The sequence below is a fragment of the Drosophila virilis genome, chromosome X (genome assembly GCF_030788295.1).
Source record: "Drosophila virilis strain 15010-1051.87 chromosome X, Dvir_AGI_RSII-ME, whole genome shotgun sequence".
NCBI classification, from domain to species: Eukaryota; Metazoa; Arthropoda; class Insecta; order Diptera; family Drosophilidae; genus Drosophila; species Drosophila virilis.
Genome location: NC_091543.1, coordinates 562662 through 577807, shown reverse-complemented (window position 1 = coordinate 577807; position 15146 = coordinate 562662). Strand labels below are relative to the sequence as shown.

General features: G+C 42.4%; 1 protein-coding gene across 6 annotated transcripts in view; it reads right to left on the bottom strand.

The window, feature by feature from the left end:
- The window catches only part of LOC6634720 (bromodomain-containing protein DDB_G0280777), a 65855-nt gene that overhangs the window by 28059 nt on the left and 22650 nt on the right, over nucleotides 1-15146 (bottom strand). For 3 of the 6 annotated variants that reach the window (XM_070210211.1, XM_070210221.1, XM_070210213.1), the window contains 2 exons: nucleotides 2701-2871; nucleotides 1449-2544 (listed from right to left, as the gene is read on the bottom strand). In XM_070210211.1, coding sequence (XP_070066312.1) covers nucleotides 1449-2544; nucleotides 2701-2841 — 1237 coding nt within the window. In that variant the 5' untranslated portion in view covers nucleotides 2842-2871. The remainder of the gene's footprint in view (nucleotides 1-1448; nucleotides 2545-2700; nucleotides 2872-15146) is intronic. The other 3 variants (XM_070210217.1, XM_070210215.1, XM_070210220.1) reach the window with 3 other exon arrangements.

The window sequence follows — 15146 nt, the reverse complement described above, 5'->3', positions numbered from 1 at the left end:
ATATATAAAAACTTAATGCGCATTATGCTTTTTTGATGGGCACCAAGACGGGCGCCATTTTCTGTTAACGAGCACTCCTCAAAGCTCGGCTAACACCATTTGCCAAAAAAAAAAAAAAAACTTGAACTGGTTATTCACCTTTGTGTTTGTGTGTGTGTGTGTGTGTGTGTGTGTGTGTGTGTCTGCATATTGGTGTATTTTAATTGAAATATGTATGGATATGGCATCACGCGCACCTGACCTTTAGTTCCATGCAAAGAATCCGCTCAAGCGATGCGCCCTAACCATTATAGGTATATATATAGAGATGTGCGTGTGTTGGTGTGCGCGTAGGTGTGTGTGTGTGTGCGAGTGCTTAACTCATAAAGTGAGTGTGTGCCCTGGTCTGTTGGGCAGGTTTTACTGCACCAAGCCGCAAAGTTGTGGCTGCATGTCGCGCACGTCATAGTCATAGTCATATACACACACACCCACACACACACCCACACCCACACACGCACACACACTCACACGCACACTAAACAATATAAAAATACACACCACATGTGCCTCTCAGCTGGAACGTGGCCAAACGCGAAGGCATCGCAACGGGGGCTAATCCACTAGGCGAAAAAAAGGACGCTGCCTAATTAGCCCTAAGCCTCGCAAAAGGCAACACAATGCAATATAAAAATGTCGGGTGCAGCTGGAATAGCCCCTTCACGTGGGGTCCTTACTTGCTTCTAATCCATCAAAGCGCAATCGTGCAACAATATCAAACTGACCCTCATCATATCTCGCTTTTAGTCTCTATTTATAGCTCTCATTATGTCTTCCCTATTTTACCTCTCTCTCTTCCTCTCTCTCTTTTTTCTTTTAAGGCTAACAAGGCTTACAAATTGTGGTTTGTCCTTTCAATAATATAAAAAAACAGACCCATTGAATAACTCGCGAGTACACTATATTTTTATCTCTCTCTCGCCTCTTTGCTGTGTTGGCACTTTTCTCCCTCTCTCTTTATTCCTCTCTTTCTCTCTTCTCTTTCTCCCTATCTTTGCTTGTTCTCACTCTTACCTTTTTTCTCTTTCTCTCACACTCTCACTTTCATACTTTCTGTCTCTCTTTACCGCTCTTTAACATCGCCTTTCTATGCGATTATCACAAGTTGTCTTAAGTCAATATTAAAACGGATCCTCTCTCTCTCTCCACTCCCTTCAATCTCTCCCTCCTCTTACTCTTACCTTCGTTCCTCATTCGCTCATTTTCATATCTTCTGTTTCAATTTAACTTAGTTGCACCTTCTTTTTTTTTAATATCGCCTTTCTATGCGATTTTCACAAAATCAAAGGCCTTTCCTTTTGATGTATGCAATATCATTCAATCGGTAAGTCAGTCAGTCAATCAGTCAGTCAGGAAAGACCCTATTTTATGGAGATATGGTCAAAAGTAAAGTCGTTTTGGACACTTACCAAAATCAAAGGCCCGCTCGAGGATGATCGAGTGGCGCGGCGGCGGTCGATCTCTGGCGCTGTCGGACAAGCGTCGAGGTATGATAAAGTTGCTCGCCAAACGGCCGACAGAGTTGTCCTCCCCATCGGGGCCGAGACGCAAGTGTTGCAGCTGCTGCTGCATGTCAAGTTCGAGATTCTGTTGTTGTTGCTGGTGTTGCAGCTGCATTTGTTGCTGTTGCATTTGTTGCTGTTGCTGCTGTTGCAGTTGCTGCTGCTGCAGCTGCTGCTGCTGCAGCTGTTGCTGCTGCAGCTGTTGCTGTTGCATTTGTTGCTGTTGCATTTGTTGCTGTTGAATTTGTTGCTGTTGAATTTGTTGCTGTTGCATTTGTTGCTGTTGCATTTGTTGCTGTTGCATTTGTTGCTGTTGCATTTCTTGCTGTTGCATTTGTTGCTGTTGCATTTGTTGCTGTTGCGTTTGCTGCTGCTGCAGTGGCTGTTGAGATAGATTGGCGTTAGTTGGGTCCAGGCTGCATTCCTGCTGGACATCCGAGCCCAGGTGTGTCGACGACCTGCGCTCGGAAGAGTGTGGCTGCGAATGGGTACAGAGACCGTGGCTGCAATTGTGCAGCGAGCCGCTGCAACTGCGGCACCTATGGTGACGACGATGATGATGATGGCTGTGGACGTGATGCACTGGCTCGTCGTCCACATTAATTAAGCTGCTGCTACTGCTCGAGCAGCTGGTGGAGCCAAGTCCACAGAAACCAACGCGATTAATGCCGGTTGCGCTGGAGCTCAGAGAGCTGCGACGCGCACGATTCAAGCGATAAGAAGCGGAACGACCCCCGGTGTATTCCATGAACCGATGACCATTTCCAGGGCTGACAACAGATGATGACTGACCGTCAGCCATGGTCATGGTCATCGTTAATGTCATGTCACCACTGCTGCCGCTACGGCTGCGGGGAGGTCCCCCCTGTAAAAGAATCTGTTGTCGACGCTGCGATGGCGCCTGCTGAAAATGGGAATTGGAACGGCCAACATGGTGGCTACGTAGGCTACCGCCGCAGCGTTGCCGCTGGGCATTCATTGTTATACTGTTGCGTGGAATTACCTGGAAGATGCAGTGGTAAAATGGAAGAGAAACAAATTTCAATACGAGATGCAAGTGCAAGACACGTTGCGACATCAATATTGACACAACGAGCGGGGGCAGGGGGTGGGTCGGGGTTTGTGCAGGAATTGAGAGGTCTCAGAGGCTAGGCTATACCTTATCCTCCAGCAGATTGGCAAAGAGTTCGCAGTGATCCTCATCTTCATTCATCAATTCAAAGAAATTCTTAAACGTATCCGGAAACGAAGCCGGAAATTGACTCTGGCCCTGGCCACGCGCATCCATTTTGGTATCCATTTTCTTTATTTTTTTTATTGTCTCGTAGAACTAAACCACGTAACATGCAATAGAAGACGTACATCAAGTAATTAGAGCTAAGAGCAGGCAACACGACGAGCGCAAAACAAAAAGTAAAGCCAAACGAGATGAAGAACTTAAAAGAACTTAATGGAGAAAAGTGTGTATGAAGTTTTAAGCGGAAGTCGCCAAAGTGTGTTCAAGTGTATGCCTGTATTGGTGTGTGTAGGTGTGTAGGTGTGTAGGTGTGCGCTGACTTAACAATTACGACGCTCAACTGTTGAATGGCTTAAGAATTCGAACAATGAGCTCTTCCCGTCTCTAGAAACAACTGTCAAATTGATTAAAGTCAACAAGTTCAACTCTGCAAAACACTCGACACTCAGATACCCTGTATTTAACATAGACTAGATAAAATTGAAAGCAATTTTATGTGAGTCGGCTTTTTAGTTCACAGGAATAATTGAATTGAAAATTGACGTTGAACCGGCAATTAAAACCAAGAAAGTTCAGCTCGGAAAAAGCATTTAACATCGACTGGAGGAAATTACCAGCAAGCTTCTTTCATCTTTCACCTATTCTCAATGGGGATTCGAATCGTCTACTTTGTGCTGTCTATCAGCTTTCAAAAATTAAGAATTGCTTTTGGACCTGCTGCTCGTATATACAATGCCTGAACATCTCAACAACGCAGGCTCACGTCATTTATTCTTAAAAAAAAAAAAAACTTTGACTAATCGCGGATCGAATTCTCCAAAACCTCAGCTAAAAGTAAACTAAAATGTGCCTTGAAATTAATTTGGCCTGCTTTGTGCCCAATTTTGTATTAAATAATTCTATTTATTTAATTGTATTCATTTTTCAGAGCCTGAACTCATTAAAAATGTGCAAAAAAGGCTCAAATGATTTTGGGCAAATTTATGTAAAACCACAAAGTAAATATATTCTTGATAAGGTCGACGAGCTGGCTCGATAAAGTCTGCTTCGTCCCGCTGTACGGCTACCCGTCTGTCTGTGTATATTGGTGTGACTCCAGGGTATCTTCTAGTCCGGCACTACCGATTGCAGTACTCTAACTTGATTGCGCCCATGCCATAAGTGCAACAACAACAAAAAACTGGAACAAAAGCGCGCCGAGCATTTTGTATACACCGCGTGTGAAATGGGGAGGGGGCAAGTGTGGAGACTGGGCAAGGAGCTGGAGGCTGGGGGCTGGGAGCTTTACGTGTTTTGCGCGTTGAGTTCTTTCCGAGCGGCTAAATTTGAAAAGTTGCCACGCCGCTGGCCATTCAGAGCGCGACTCAGTGCCCGTCTGCCACTTGGCCAGGCTCCGGCCAAGAGACTCCCAAGCCCGACCCACTCGATCCGCCCAGCTCAGCCCAGCCCAGCCCAGTTCAGCCCAGTCCAGCCCATCCTCACCTCGAAAGTTGAAAAGTTATTTTAATGGCGGTTTTCGGTCGAAGAATCTACGCTCAAATTTTATGCACTGCAAATGGACGGACTGCGGTTATTTTGGCTGTCAACGAAGCGCCCAACGAAAGAAAATCGGCTGCGGAACGAAACTCGAGCCACCCGCCAACAACTGAGAACTGCGAGCTGCGAACTAAGCACTATGAATTTGGGACTTGTCAAGCTTTTTGAGATGCTGTCGTCAAAGCATCGATGTCAGGTTGAAGGTCGCTGGTTCAAGCATCACAGCTGAGCGCAGCTGAATCAAGTACACAATTAATGAATTAAAATTCATTTTGGGGCACTTAATTGAATTTTCCTTTTATATTCGTGCCGGGGTATACACAACTATCAAATACCCTCCAACAAGAACATGCCACGAATATAATCTAGAAATTAGAGGTCAAACAGCAAAAGCGAAGAATATTTGAGAGAAGTTGCGAATAAATTTTCAGCATTTTATTTTAGCTATTTTATAGCTAGAAACTAAACGAAAATATCAGCAGCAGAAAAAATTAAGACAAAGCTATCCACAGTTAAGAGACAGAAGCTTTGCCTTTGGATGGACGAATGGACGGATGGATAGACAGAGAAAGTGTCAGACAGCCGCAACCGCAAATTCAATTCCAAGCTCAAATTTGTTTTTGTATTTTGAAATTAGTTTTGGGTTTTGGTTTTGGTCCTCGGCTCGTGCCTCGTTTTTTGCAATGCACTTGGCCCCTCTGGCAGTCCGTCAATACACTGGCAATAAAGTTTCAGCCTTTGTCGATTGCTCGAACAGAGGGCAAAGGTCAACGGCCCGCAAAAAAAAATAAGTAAAAACTGCAAAAATTGAAATAAATATAATGCACACTAATTTTGCGATGTTGCAAATTTGCAAATTTGCCGCCAACTAGCAGTAACTTTTTCCGGCGGGCCAATTTAAAAGGCGTTGCCGGAAGTTTTTACAAGTGCTCCGTATGCGTATGTTTGTGTGTGTGTGTTTGCGTGTGTGTGTGTGTGTGTGTGTGTGTGTGTGTGTGTGTTTGCGTGTGTGTGTGGGTATGTGTGGCGCATAGCGAAACATTCGCTGGCTCTCGACGGTAGACGAATGATGTCAAGTGTCAGTGCTCCGCTTTTGGTCCTGGCCCAAGTTTATTAAAAAACAAAAAAAAAATTCAAAACGTTACCGGACGCTTTGTGGGCGTGGCAACACTCGAGGGGCAACTGTTCAGGGGGGCATAATATGCCAGAGACCATGGAATCGCAGTGTTTTAAGCGTTTAGCGCAGAACTCGAAGGGAGGAGCAGGCGTGCGATGCCCACCCAACCTGCACACCCCCTCCACCCACTACCCGCACTCCTTCTACACACACACACACACACACACACACCATCTCTCATCCACGTCTAACCTCAATTGCCATGCCAAGTCTGGGCGAGAAGCGTCTAAAAAGCTATGCGCAAATTTTCTCATTTATGTCTAATATTTAATTAGTGGTTATTAAGAGCAACAGCAGAAAGGGGGAGGGGGGACTGTTGGGGGGCCGTAGGTTGAGGGGGAGGCTATATTGAATAGATATGCCACAGCTCTTTCCATTGAATTGAGGCATGCAAACTTTTTATTAAAGCCAAATGGAAAAAGGCAAAAAACAACTTGGCCCATTTTATAAGAATTGCAGCTCATTGCTTTATATGATCCACAAACACAAACACTGGCACACACATGTACACAAACACACAGACACACTCACACTCACACTTACACACACACATACTTGCGCATTGAATTATGAACATGCCCAAATAAGCAGACAACAAATAAGTAAGCCACAGACAGCCTACGGCGGCTGAAGGGCAATCACTCGACAAACAAGTGTCTGACTAGCAGCTACCCTGTACTTGCAGCTACCCCGCCTGCTTTGCGAAACAGCGTGCTCTTTGAGACAGCGCCTGACTAGCAGCTACCCTGTATTCAGCCATAATTAGTTATAGAAACCGCCCGCTTGATAAGCCTCAAATTATATTTCTTTATATGGTATTCTGCTATTGCCATTCACCGCAGAAACTGGCCGAATTGGCATATATTCCCTATATTCTCTGTCAGAAGCAGCTAGCCTCAATTGCCTTCCTGTCTGTCTCCCAGTTGGAACCGGGCGTATCGATCATAGGAACGATCCGCAACAGTTTCTTGCATATGCAAAAACATCAGACTCGTTGACCCATTACTAAAAGCTGCACGGCATGTAAAAAGCTGTGCGAAGGCAAGAATAGAAATAAGAATAAGAAGTACCTGCCACTGCAGCTGGAGGTTAAGTACAAGGGTCCTCGCACGGGGTCCTCGCCATGCATCTCATTGCATGCGGCATGTGGCATGCGACATGCGGCATATGGCATGGGGCATGTGGCAAGACAAAAGGATGGTGAACCAAGAAACGAATGAACAATCATAGCAAGAAATTGCAGCCCAATGTCAAAAGTGACTGTGAATAAGACAAGCACTCAAGCTTATATTCATATAAGCACATGAATCATTCACAGTAACTAAGTGACATACACTTAATCAACACTCACTTGTAAATATTAATATCTAAACTTTCCGCAACTTCTATTTTTGTTGAAAATTAGCTGATGTGTCTGAGCGTCGAACTAGCAAGCCAAAAAGTGGCCAATTCAACTCAAGCAGCAATTGCCAATTTTAAACAGTGTTGAAAGAATAAGTAATTAGAACTAAAACAAATGTTTTAATAAATGGAAGTCGGTCGAAAAGTCGCTAGTTCAACACCAGCAGAACTTGCTTATTTTCAACAAAGAGCTGTACTGAAAGCATAATAAATTAACAATAAACAAGAATTGTTAATTAAATGGATGCCCCGAGTGGAAGTTCCACGTATATTATTTCTTAACTGTAGCTAACAATGCCTCGACATTTAATATGCTCCTAATATTTCGTTACCATGAGAACCATCGTAAAAAAAAAGCTTAATTATGGAAATATGTCGCACAAGTGCATTTAATCCAAGTCACAACAAAGACAAGGTTATTTTTCTTTATTAGCTCCCAGATTCAAGGTTTTGCTTTCATGCGTCCATTTTGTAAAACTGAATAGGTGGACGTTGTCAAATTGAATAAATGTCAGCTCAAAATGGGTATACTTTGAGAGACTTTGCGGTCCGTTTGAAACGAAAGGGAGAAAGGGATCGTGAGCTGGGGATAAGTAGTTGTCCTGCTAGTTATGGGTGCACACGCCATCTGCCCATTAGTGAAAATTCACTTTGTGTTGGTTATGAGGGGGGCGTGCTGTGTGCATATTAGAAGGCGATTTGGCAAATAAATTCACACACAGTTCCATTTGAATTCGATGGCAAACTCACTTTCGACCAATTCAGTCAACTGGAAAGCAAATAAAGCCAAGGCAAATGTGAAAGGCGTCCACAACAAAGCAATGAAAGGCAGTAAGGCACACTCCAGCCTCAAGGGGCATAACCAGCACTCAGTGTGGTTATCTGAGAGTTCTTATTAGACATAGTGTGCGAGTTCTTATTAGACAACTGCAACTTATTACAATTGTACTTGGACGAGTTTCTGCTCGCTAACGAGCGAAAGGACACGGTCTTTAAACCAGCCGCAATTTGCAAAGATACGTGCTGGTGCATTCTTCAAGCCGAGCGTATTTCGTATATTGTACGTATTGCACATAATAATATATTTAATTAGCATGCCCAACACACTTTAATTTCAGCCAAGAGCACTTGCCACCCGGTGTCTGTATAAATATGTATTTCTTTTTTTTTTTTTTTTTTTTTGATAGCAGCAAGCATTTACATTTCGGAATTTCATTTGGTCCCGATTTTGTTTGCATAGGCCGCAGACCACGCCCGAAAAGCAGGCGAAACAAAATCGCAACCGAAACTGAAACTGAATGCCACTTGAGGCATGTTGCGAGGGGCAACTAACAACGGCAACAACGGTTACAGCTGCAAAAAGGCACATGAAATTGGATTTGTACACAGGACATGACTGGACGAAAGTTAAGCGATGCGCAGGCTCTGAGTGACCTAGCCAAATGAATGAAGTAAAATGAATGAGCTGGTGAATAAAGCAATAACCCAAAGGCAACAACACTCAGCAGAGGCCACACACGCACACACCCTCCGACACACACTTATACACGCACTTGCTGATGAAAAGGTTTTTAGATGCGATACGCTTTTCTAATGATAGAATTAATGTCCTGCTAACCAGGAGAAACAGGAGTTCACCCTAGCGGGTGATAATTTTCTATATCAAAATAAGACTCATGTGAAATCGAAAGGAATTTGCACTAAGATCTTCGAAAGTTAATTTGAAACAGTTCAAATAACATTTTCACGAACTTCTGAACAATCTGAGCCAAGGTATGAGGCGTTTTCCTATAGTTTCGCTTTAGTGCTTATGATGATCAATCATTTACTCAGTCAGTCGGTCAGGCAGTCAATCAGTTAATCAGTCAATTAATCATTCAGGCATTCAACTAATCGATAAGTCATTTACTGGCTGTCAGTCATTCAGGCTGTCAGTCACTCCTTCATTTAATCATTTACCTAGTCAGTCATTCAGTCACTGACTGTCAGTGAATCAATCGTTCAGGCCATTTAATCAGATAGCCAATCAGTCATTTAGTCGTTGACAATTAGTCTGTCAGTCAGGCAGTCAGTCAGCCATTCAGTCAGCGATTCAGTCACTAATTGTCAGTCAATCAGTTAATCAATCAATCAATCATTCAGGCATTCCATTAAACGATCAGATAGCCAGACTGTCAGTCAGTCCTTCACTGGTTGTCAGTCATTCAGGCGGTCAATCAGTCAGTCATTCAGTCGGTCAGTCAGTCATTTCAACAAATAGTCAGTCACTCATTTAATCACTGACTGTCAGTCAATAAGTCTTTCAATCACGCAGTCAGTCAGCCATTTGGTTACTGACCGTCAGTCAATCAGTCTGTAAATCAGGCAAGTCTATTGTCGTTCTGTCTTTTGCAGATTTCGCTTGACAAAAACGCAGCTGGATTCACATGTGTCTCCATTTATACTAGCCTTTGGCTTGGTGTATATTGCCGGGTCTTTTGTTTGTTTGTTTGTGTTTTACATTCACTTCGCATTGTTGTCCACAACATAAGCTGGGCTGGGACTCGGCCTCGGACTGGGTCTTTGGACATGAACAGGCGGATGATGACGTTGGACTTTGGATATGAAACATTTCGAATGGCCACTTGCGGCATGTTGATTTAGCTGTTAAGGCGTTGTAATGACAGAGATAAAGTTGGATGACAAAAAGCCCCAGTGCAATAACAAAACTTTTACAAAACGTAGTCTCCTCGTTGACAGAAGCAGCAGCCTTGCCACACTCAAGCACTTGACTTCCTCAGGTGAGGGAGAAAACAATCAACGAATGGCATCTGGCTAAGCAAGATAAAGGTTGACCGCGCTGAACTAGATTGTTAACTAAGCTTTCCGGTTAAATAGATCAGATATGAAAGGATGAAAAACTGTATTGCTTGACTGATTGAATGATTGACTAGCTGATTGACTAAATGACTGAACAACTTCATTGACTGACTTCCTGATGGAATTACTGACTGATTGACCGACCTGATTGATGTTAATCGCACAGCCCACAGCGTAAGATATAGGAAGCTGCATATTTCTCTTTGTCAAGTCTAAGGAAATATGTGCTCCAATCGGCCGTATAATATTTACTAAATTAAATATTTAATACAGAAAACATTGTTTAAACTCTTGGATGGAACTTCTTTGCTTTGCATCAAATCATAAAATGTGAATTGTATGTTTGGCCCGGGCAAAGCCCAGCAACACCTGCTAATCGAGAATATAATTTGCGGTTGCTTTCGCCTTTAAATAACTGGAAACCAAATAGTTTTGGCACTCGTTGCAATCTGATATTCAAGCAATGGGCCCACGCCCTGCCCCACACATTGCCCCCTGAACTATTGGCATGCGCCCAGTGCTTGGGCTGCAATTAAGCTGCCACTAATTAACGCCCATGGGCGGTATTAATTGATATGTTCAACAACAAGAACAACAACAAGCTAGCAAGCCGTTGCGAAGTGTACTTGTAATTAGAGCGAAAGGACATGCGTGTCCTGTGCGTAGTGTGGGCAATTTTGAGAGGCTTCCCGAGAGGCGCCGCTGCCCGTAGCGACCGATTGATTGCTAGCCAAGCTATCCCGGCGACAATAACAATTGTCGAACTGTTGGCCATTTTGGAAACAGCCACCAGTTGGCCCAATTCAATGCTGCCAATTTGCAAATTGTGGCCAAGTTTGTCATGTAGTTGAATTGCGGCTCGTTAGCGGGCAAACGGGGATGCTGCAAACGGAAATATGGTAGCGGAAAAGGAAACGGAAATCGGCAACGGTTTATACTGACTGATAGTCGTCGGCACGTGTGACAAATCCGATCCACCAGCAACCGGAGCTCATTGAACCTGCCGGCACTTTGACCTCATTCCACTGCCCAGTAAATTGTTCTTGGTCTAGACTGTGCTGCCATGACCCAGCCACCAACACACCTGGGCGCTGAGCATAACGGTACACTCGGAGTTTTCTCTGCCCGCCACAATTCACTTAAATCATTTTCGACGCCCTTTCGCCTGGTTTCATGCCAAAAAGTATGCTACAATCACATTCGAATGCATCAAGCGCCAGCGAACTGTCGATGCCTGAATCGATCGATTTTGTGATATTCTTTTTAAGCATAGCTCAAGAAATATAAAATCTACATGCAAGAAATATTGTGTGAAGCTATTCATATGGTAAACACAAATTAAGAACGTTAACGAACGTTTTTCCCATACGGAATACTTCGAAGATCTTCATGACCAAAGATAAAGTTAAAAAATACACACTTAGGCCATATTTAAGCTCTGATCAGGCTTAAAATACCGACCACGAATGTATTTGCCATGCATTGCCTGGGCCAAAGAAAAGAACAAGTACGGATAGATGGAAGATATCCAAGTCTGGGATATCTTATAGTCGTGCACTCCCGACTCTGCACTCTGCTTAACAATTTTCAAATTCCGTACCATGATTTTTAGGTGCGAAAAGTTTTAAAGCAAACACAAGAAACACACATCGACTGCCTTAATTCCGTTCCATGATTTTTAGGTGCGAAAAGTTTTAAAGCAAACACAAGAAACACACATCGACTGCCTTAATAATTTGAGAAATGTGTTTCCAACGAAACAGTTATTAGTAAAGATAATTGATACGCAAGGAATTTTAACGTATTAATTGACGCAATGTGTGAAGGTTAAGCAGCCAACGGTAATTAATAGGCGCACGACTGATGCATTAATTAATTCTGAAGCAGCCGCCGCACGCGCCTGTTGAAATACGAGACAGGTGCTAAACTTTTTGGATTTGCGGCTGAGTTTTAAACTAAGCCCACATTTGTTGCCGAACTATTTTTCCAACTGCTGCACGTCTATGCAATTATCACGAAAATAATTGATATGTAAATTAAAGGAGTTAACTCGTATTTAACCCTCATGCACTTTTTAGAAAAGTGCACAACTTTTTTATTTAACAAGCTCAAATGTTTGCATTTTGTTTGCCCGAGAACTTTTCAGTCTGGACTCATCTGCCACATAAGCACCGATAATATAATTAGTAAAGTTATTCATATACTAACGGGCGTTGATACCAAGAACTACACGAATTTATGAGCCTCTGGCAGAAAAAGTACTGCTCAGCTTATCCAATCTCCAGTTAAAGAGAAGAGGGAGAAGCTATCACAAAACATATTATTTTATTCGCTCTGCTTTTAAGTTGAATCAATTGCAATTTACCAGAAATTCAGCTTATAAGGAAGAACCAGTTAGCAAGCGCTCTGTTTAACAGCTGTTGTTGCTCTAAAATTTTCTACTAATTGAAATAACATTTCTATCTTAACATTTTCTGGTATTATCAGCATGTAAGCTATATATATCGATATATCTATCCGAAGGGTAGGGCTTTGCTTCAAATATCTACTATGAATTTCAATGAAGATTCATACAAGTTGTTTCCTAGATCAAAAACAGAATTTCTTCAAGTCTTTGCAGCACAAATCCCCCACATACCCATATGATTCGCACCCCGAATAAGCCCTCTCGTTCGTTATTCATTATCCTATTTAAGTTCTAAGATTATAAATAGCCACCATAAACTAGCGAAGCACGTTGTTCAGTTCAGTTTAGTTCAGCCCGACTAACTGGCTCACTTAGGCAACTTATTTAACCAGCATTGCAGCCGACTGGTGTATTTAAAAGAATGTTAATAAGAAAAGTTCGTTATTTTAATTACCATTACGTATGACATTTTTTTCGCGAAACACAATTCAACGTTGTGCGTCTCACCTCCCACCAATTCCTTAAGCGTGTGACACGAAGTCGGAACGAATACAGATTAAGTCTAAAGACTAACAATATTTAAAAGCTAACAAGCTTAGAATAGAAAAGCAGATTCACAGAAATCCACTATGTGAAACACAGTTTGTAGTACAATATTTTCATTCTTTGCTTTCTACAAGGCAATATTTTTGTACCCTGATCGCAAATAGGTAAAGCGGTATATTGGTTTTGAGCAAAAACATCGATGTTGATATCTCAAAGCCATGAAGAGCTCATTTATACAAGAGCTAGAGTCTTATATTTTTACATCCTTTTCTTATCCAAAAATATTGAGTTCCCTTTAAATCGTCGATAACTTTACCTGAATTGATATCAAAATCTCGGAATCTATCAGAGCTACAGAGTTAAAATGTTGAACAAGAGACATGAGATTACACGAAAAGATTGAGTTTCCTTCAAATCATCGATAACTTAACCCGTTTCCATTATATCGATAAGAATCGATATCAAAATCTCACAGCCAACAGAAGCAAGTCACTTATTTTATTATGTTTACCTTAGCTCATTCTCTTACTCGAAAAGATAGAATTTACTTCACAACATCGATAGCTAACGTTAGGAATCTACTAACATTGGAAGTCTTCTTGCTTGCATCGTTAACTCATTGTTAGGCTCAGGGAATCTCCAAATCTAGCATTCTCGTATAGAGGACTCTTGTTTTATGAGAAATATGTTTTATTAAAAGCAGAGCAGAGCCGGCCAGTGCATAGTCGCCCTAAAATAATGTCATTACGCACAGGTAAACCAGCTTGTAAACCTAGTGCATTTTGAAAATGCGAAAAATATTTTTAATTTAAATTAATTCCATATAATAAAGTGCCAACAAGTGCCGGAAAGACGAGTCAAGTGCAGACGAGACGAGACGAGTCGACGAATCCGCCAGCCGCCAGCCGGCAGGGTAGGCACCTGCTTTTTGCTCTGGCTCCCTTCCTGTTGGCTGCAGCCGGAAACGGAACGTTTGGAGCGTCCTCTGTCAGGCATCTGTGCCACTTCATTTGTAGCTGCTGCCGCCTGGCGCTGCATTAAAATAACAGCCAGCAGAAAGGCAGAACTTCCCCAGCTTTGGCTGGAGCAAAAATTCGCATTCACAATCTTGCACAAAACGAAACAACTATGCAGCACAGCATACTCAGAAGGCAGCCAGCTACAAGGACTCTTTTACAGATGGCAGACTGATTGCCAGACCCGACTGACTGACTGACTGACTGGCTGAGTTTATCAATACACAAATCAAATGTAAGGATGTTATTTAGAATGACTTGAAAGGATTTTTCTATGCCCGATTTTTGTTGCTGTTACAATTGTTGGGGCAACGTTGGACGTCATCAATCGTTATCAATCAGCATCAAAAAAAACGTTCAATGCCACACTGTGGACGCAAATGTCAATTGAACAACTCAATTAAAGCTTTTCGACATGACCAATATGCACACAGATGTTTTAACTAGCTGATTGACCGACCTGATTGATGACCCAATCCGTAGGAGCTAGAAAGCTGAAATTTTTACGATTTGTGATGTATGTGAGACCTAGAGCGAGATGTAGATGTCAGTGGAAATTCAAAGGCGACTTATTAACTAACTGAGTAATTGACTAACTGATAAACTAATTGACTGACTGACTCATGCGAGATTTCGATAAATTCCACCCACAGGGAAAGTAAGAGAATGAATGGAAAGTGCGAATCAAAGGGAGATGTGTCGGACTAGCTGACTGATTGACTGACTGACTAGTCCAACTCGTAAGAGCTGGAAAGCTGTTGCTTTCACAGATTATATACTAATGCGAGACTTCGATAAATTCCACCAACAGGGATGAAAAGTAAGTGAATGAATGGGAAATGCGGATCAAAAGGACGCTTATTCATTGGCAAAGATCTTTTTCAAGGTTAATTTAAGACCTGTATCACACTTACTGGAAACCCCTTTGTGGAATGTGGAGGTGAAAAGAAAAATTGCTTTTAAAGGACGTAATAAACACGTCTTCCAACAAATTTTGGCAATTGACGGAATACGGTTGAATGCAACTTTTTTCGCTCAAAGAACTTTGTGAAAATGCATTTGATACGTGTTTTACACCATTCGCTAACTCCACAGCTCCTGGCTGAAGAATTCAAATGCAGGTGCAATCCTTGTTAGTCGAAAGTCTATTTTTTCGGCTTTAAGCCCAGTTTTTACACCAAATTCGATGGTTAGAGCTCATTTGTCAAGCATGGCTTCAGATATAGTTCAGGTGCAAATTACATTTTCCACGAACCATAAGCAAACTCGAGCTGAAACTGGAAAAACATGCCGCGGAGCAGGCCGCGGGAAATGGCTTCCAGTTAATGTCAATTTATTGGTATAATGGGGTACGCATTGCTGTGGCAGCTAATTTAAACTGCATTATTAAATGATTTTGCATATGCCTGGCTTCATTATCGTTGAC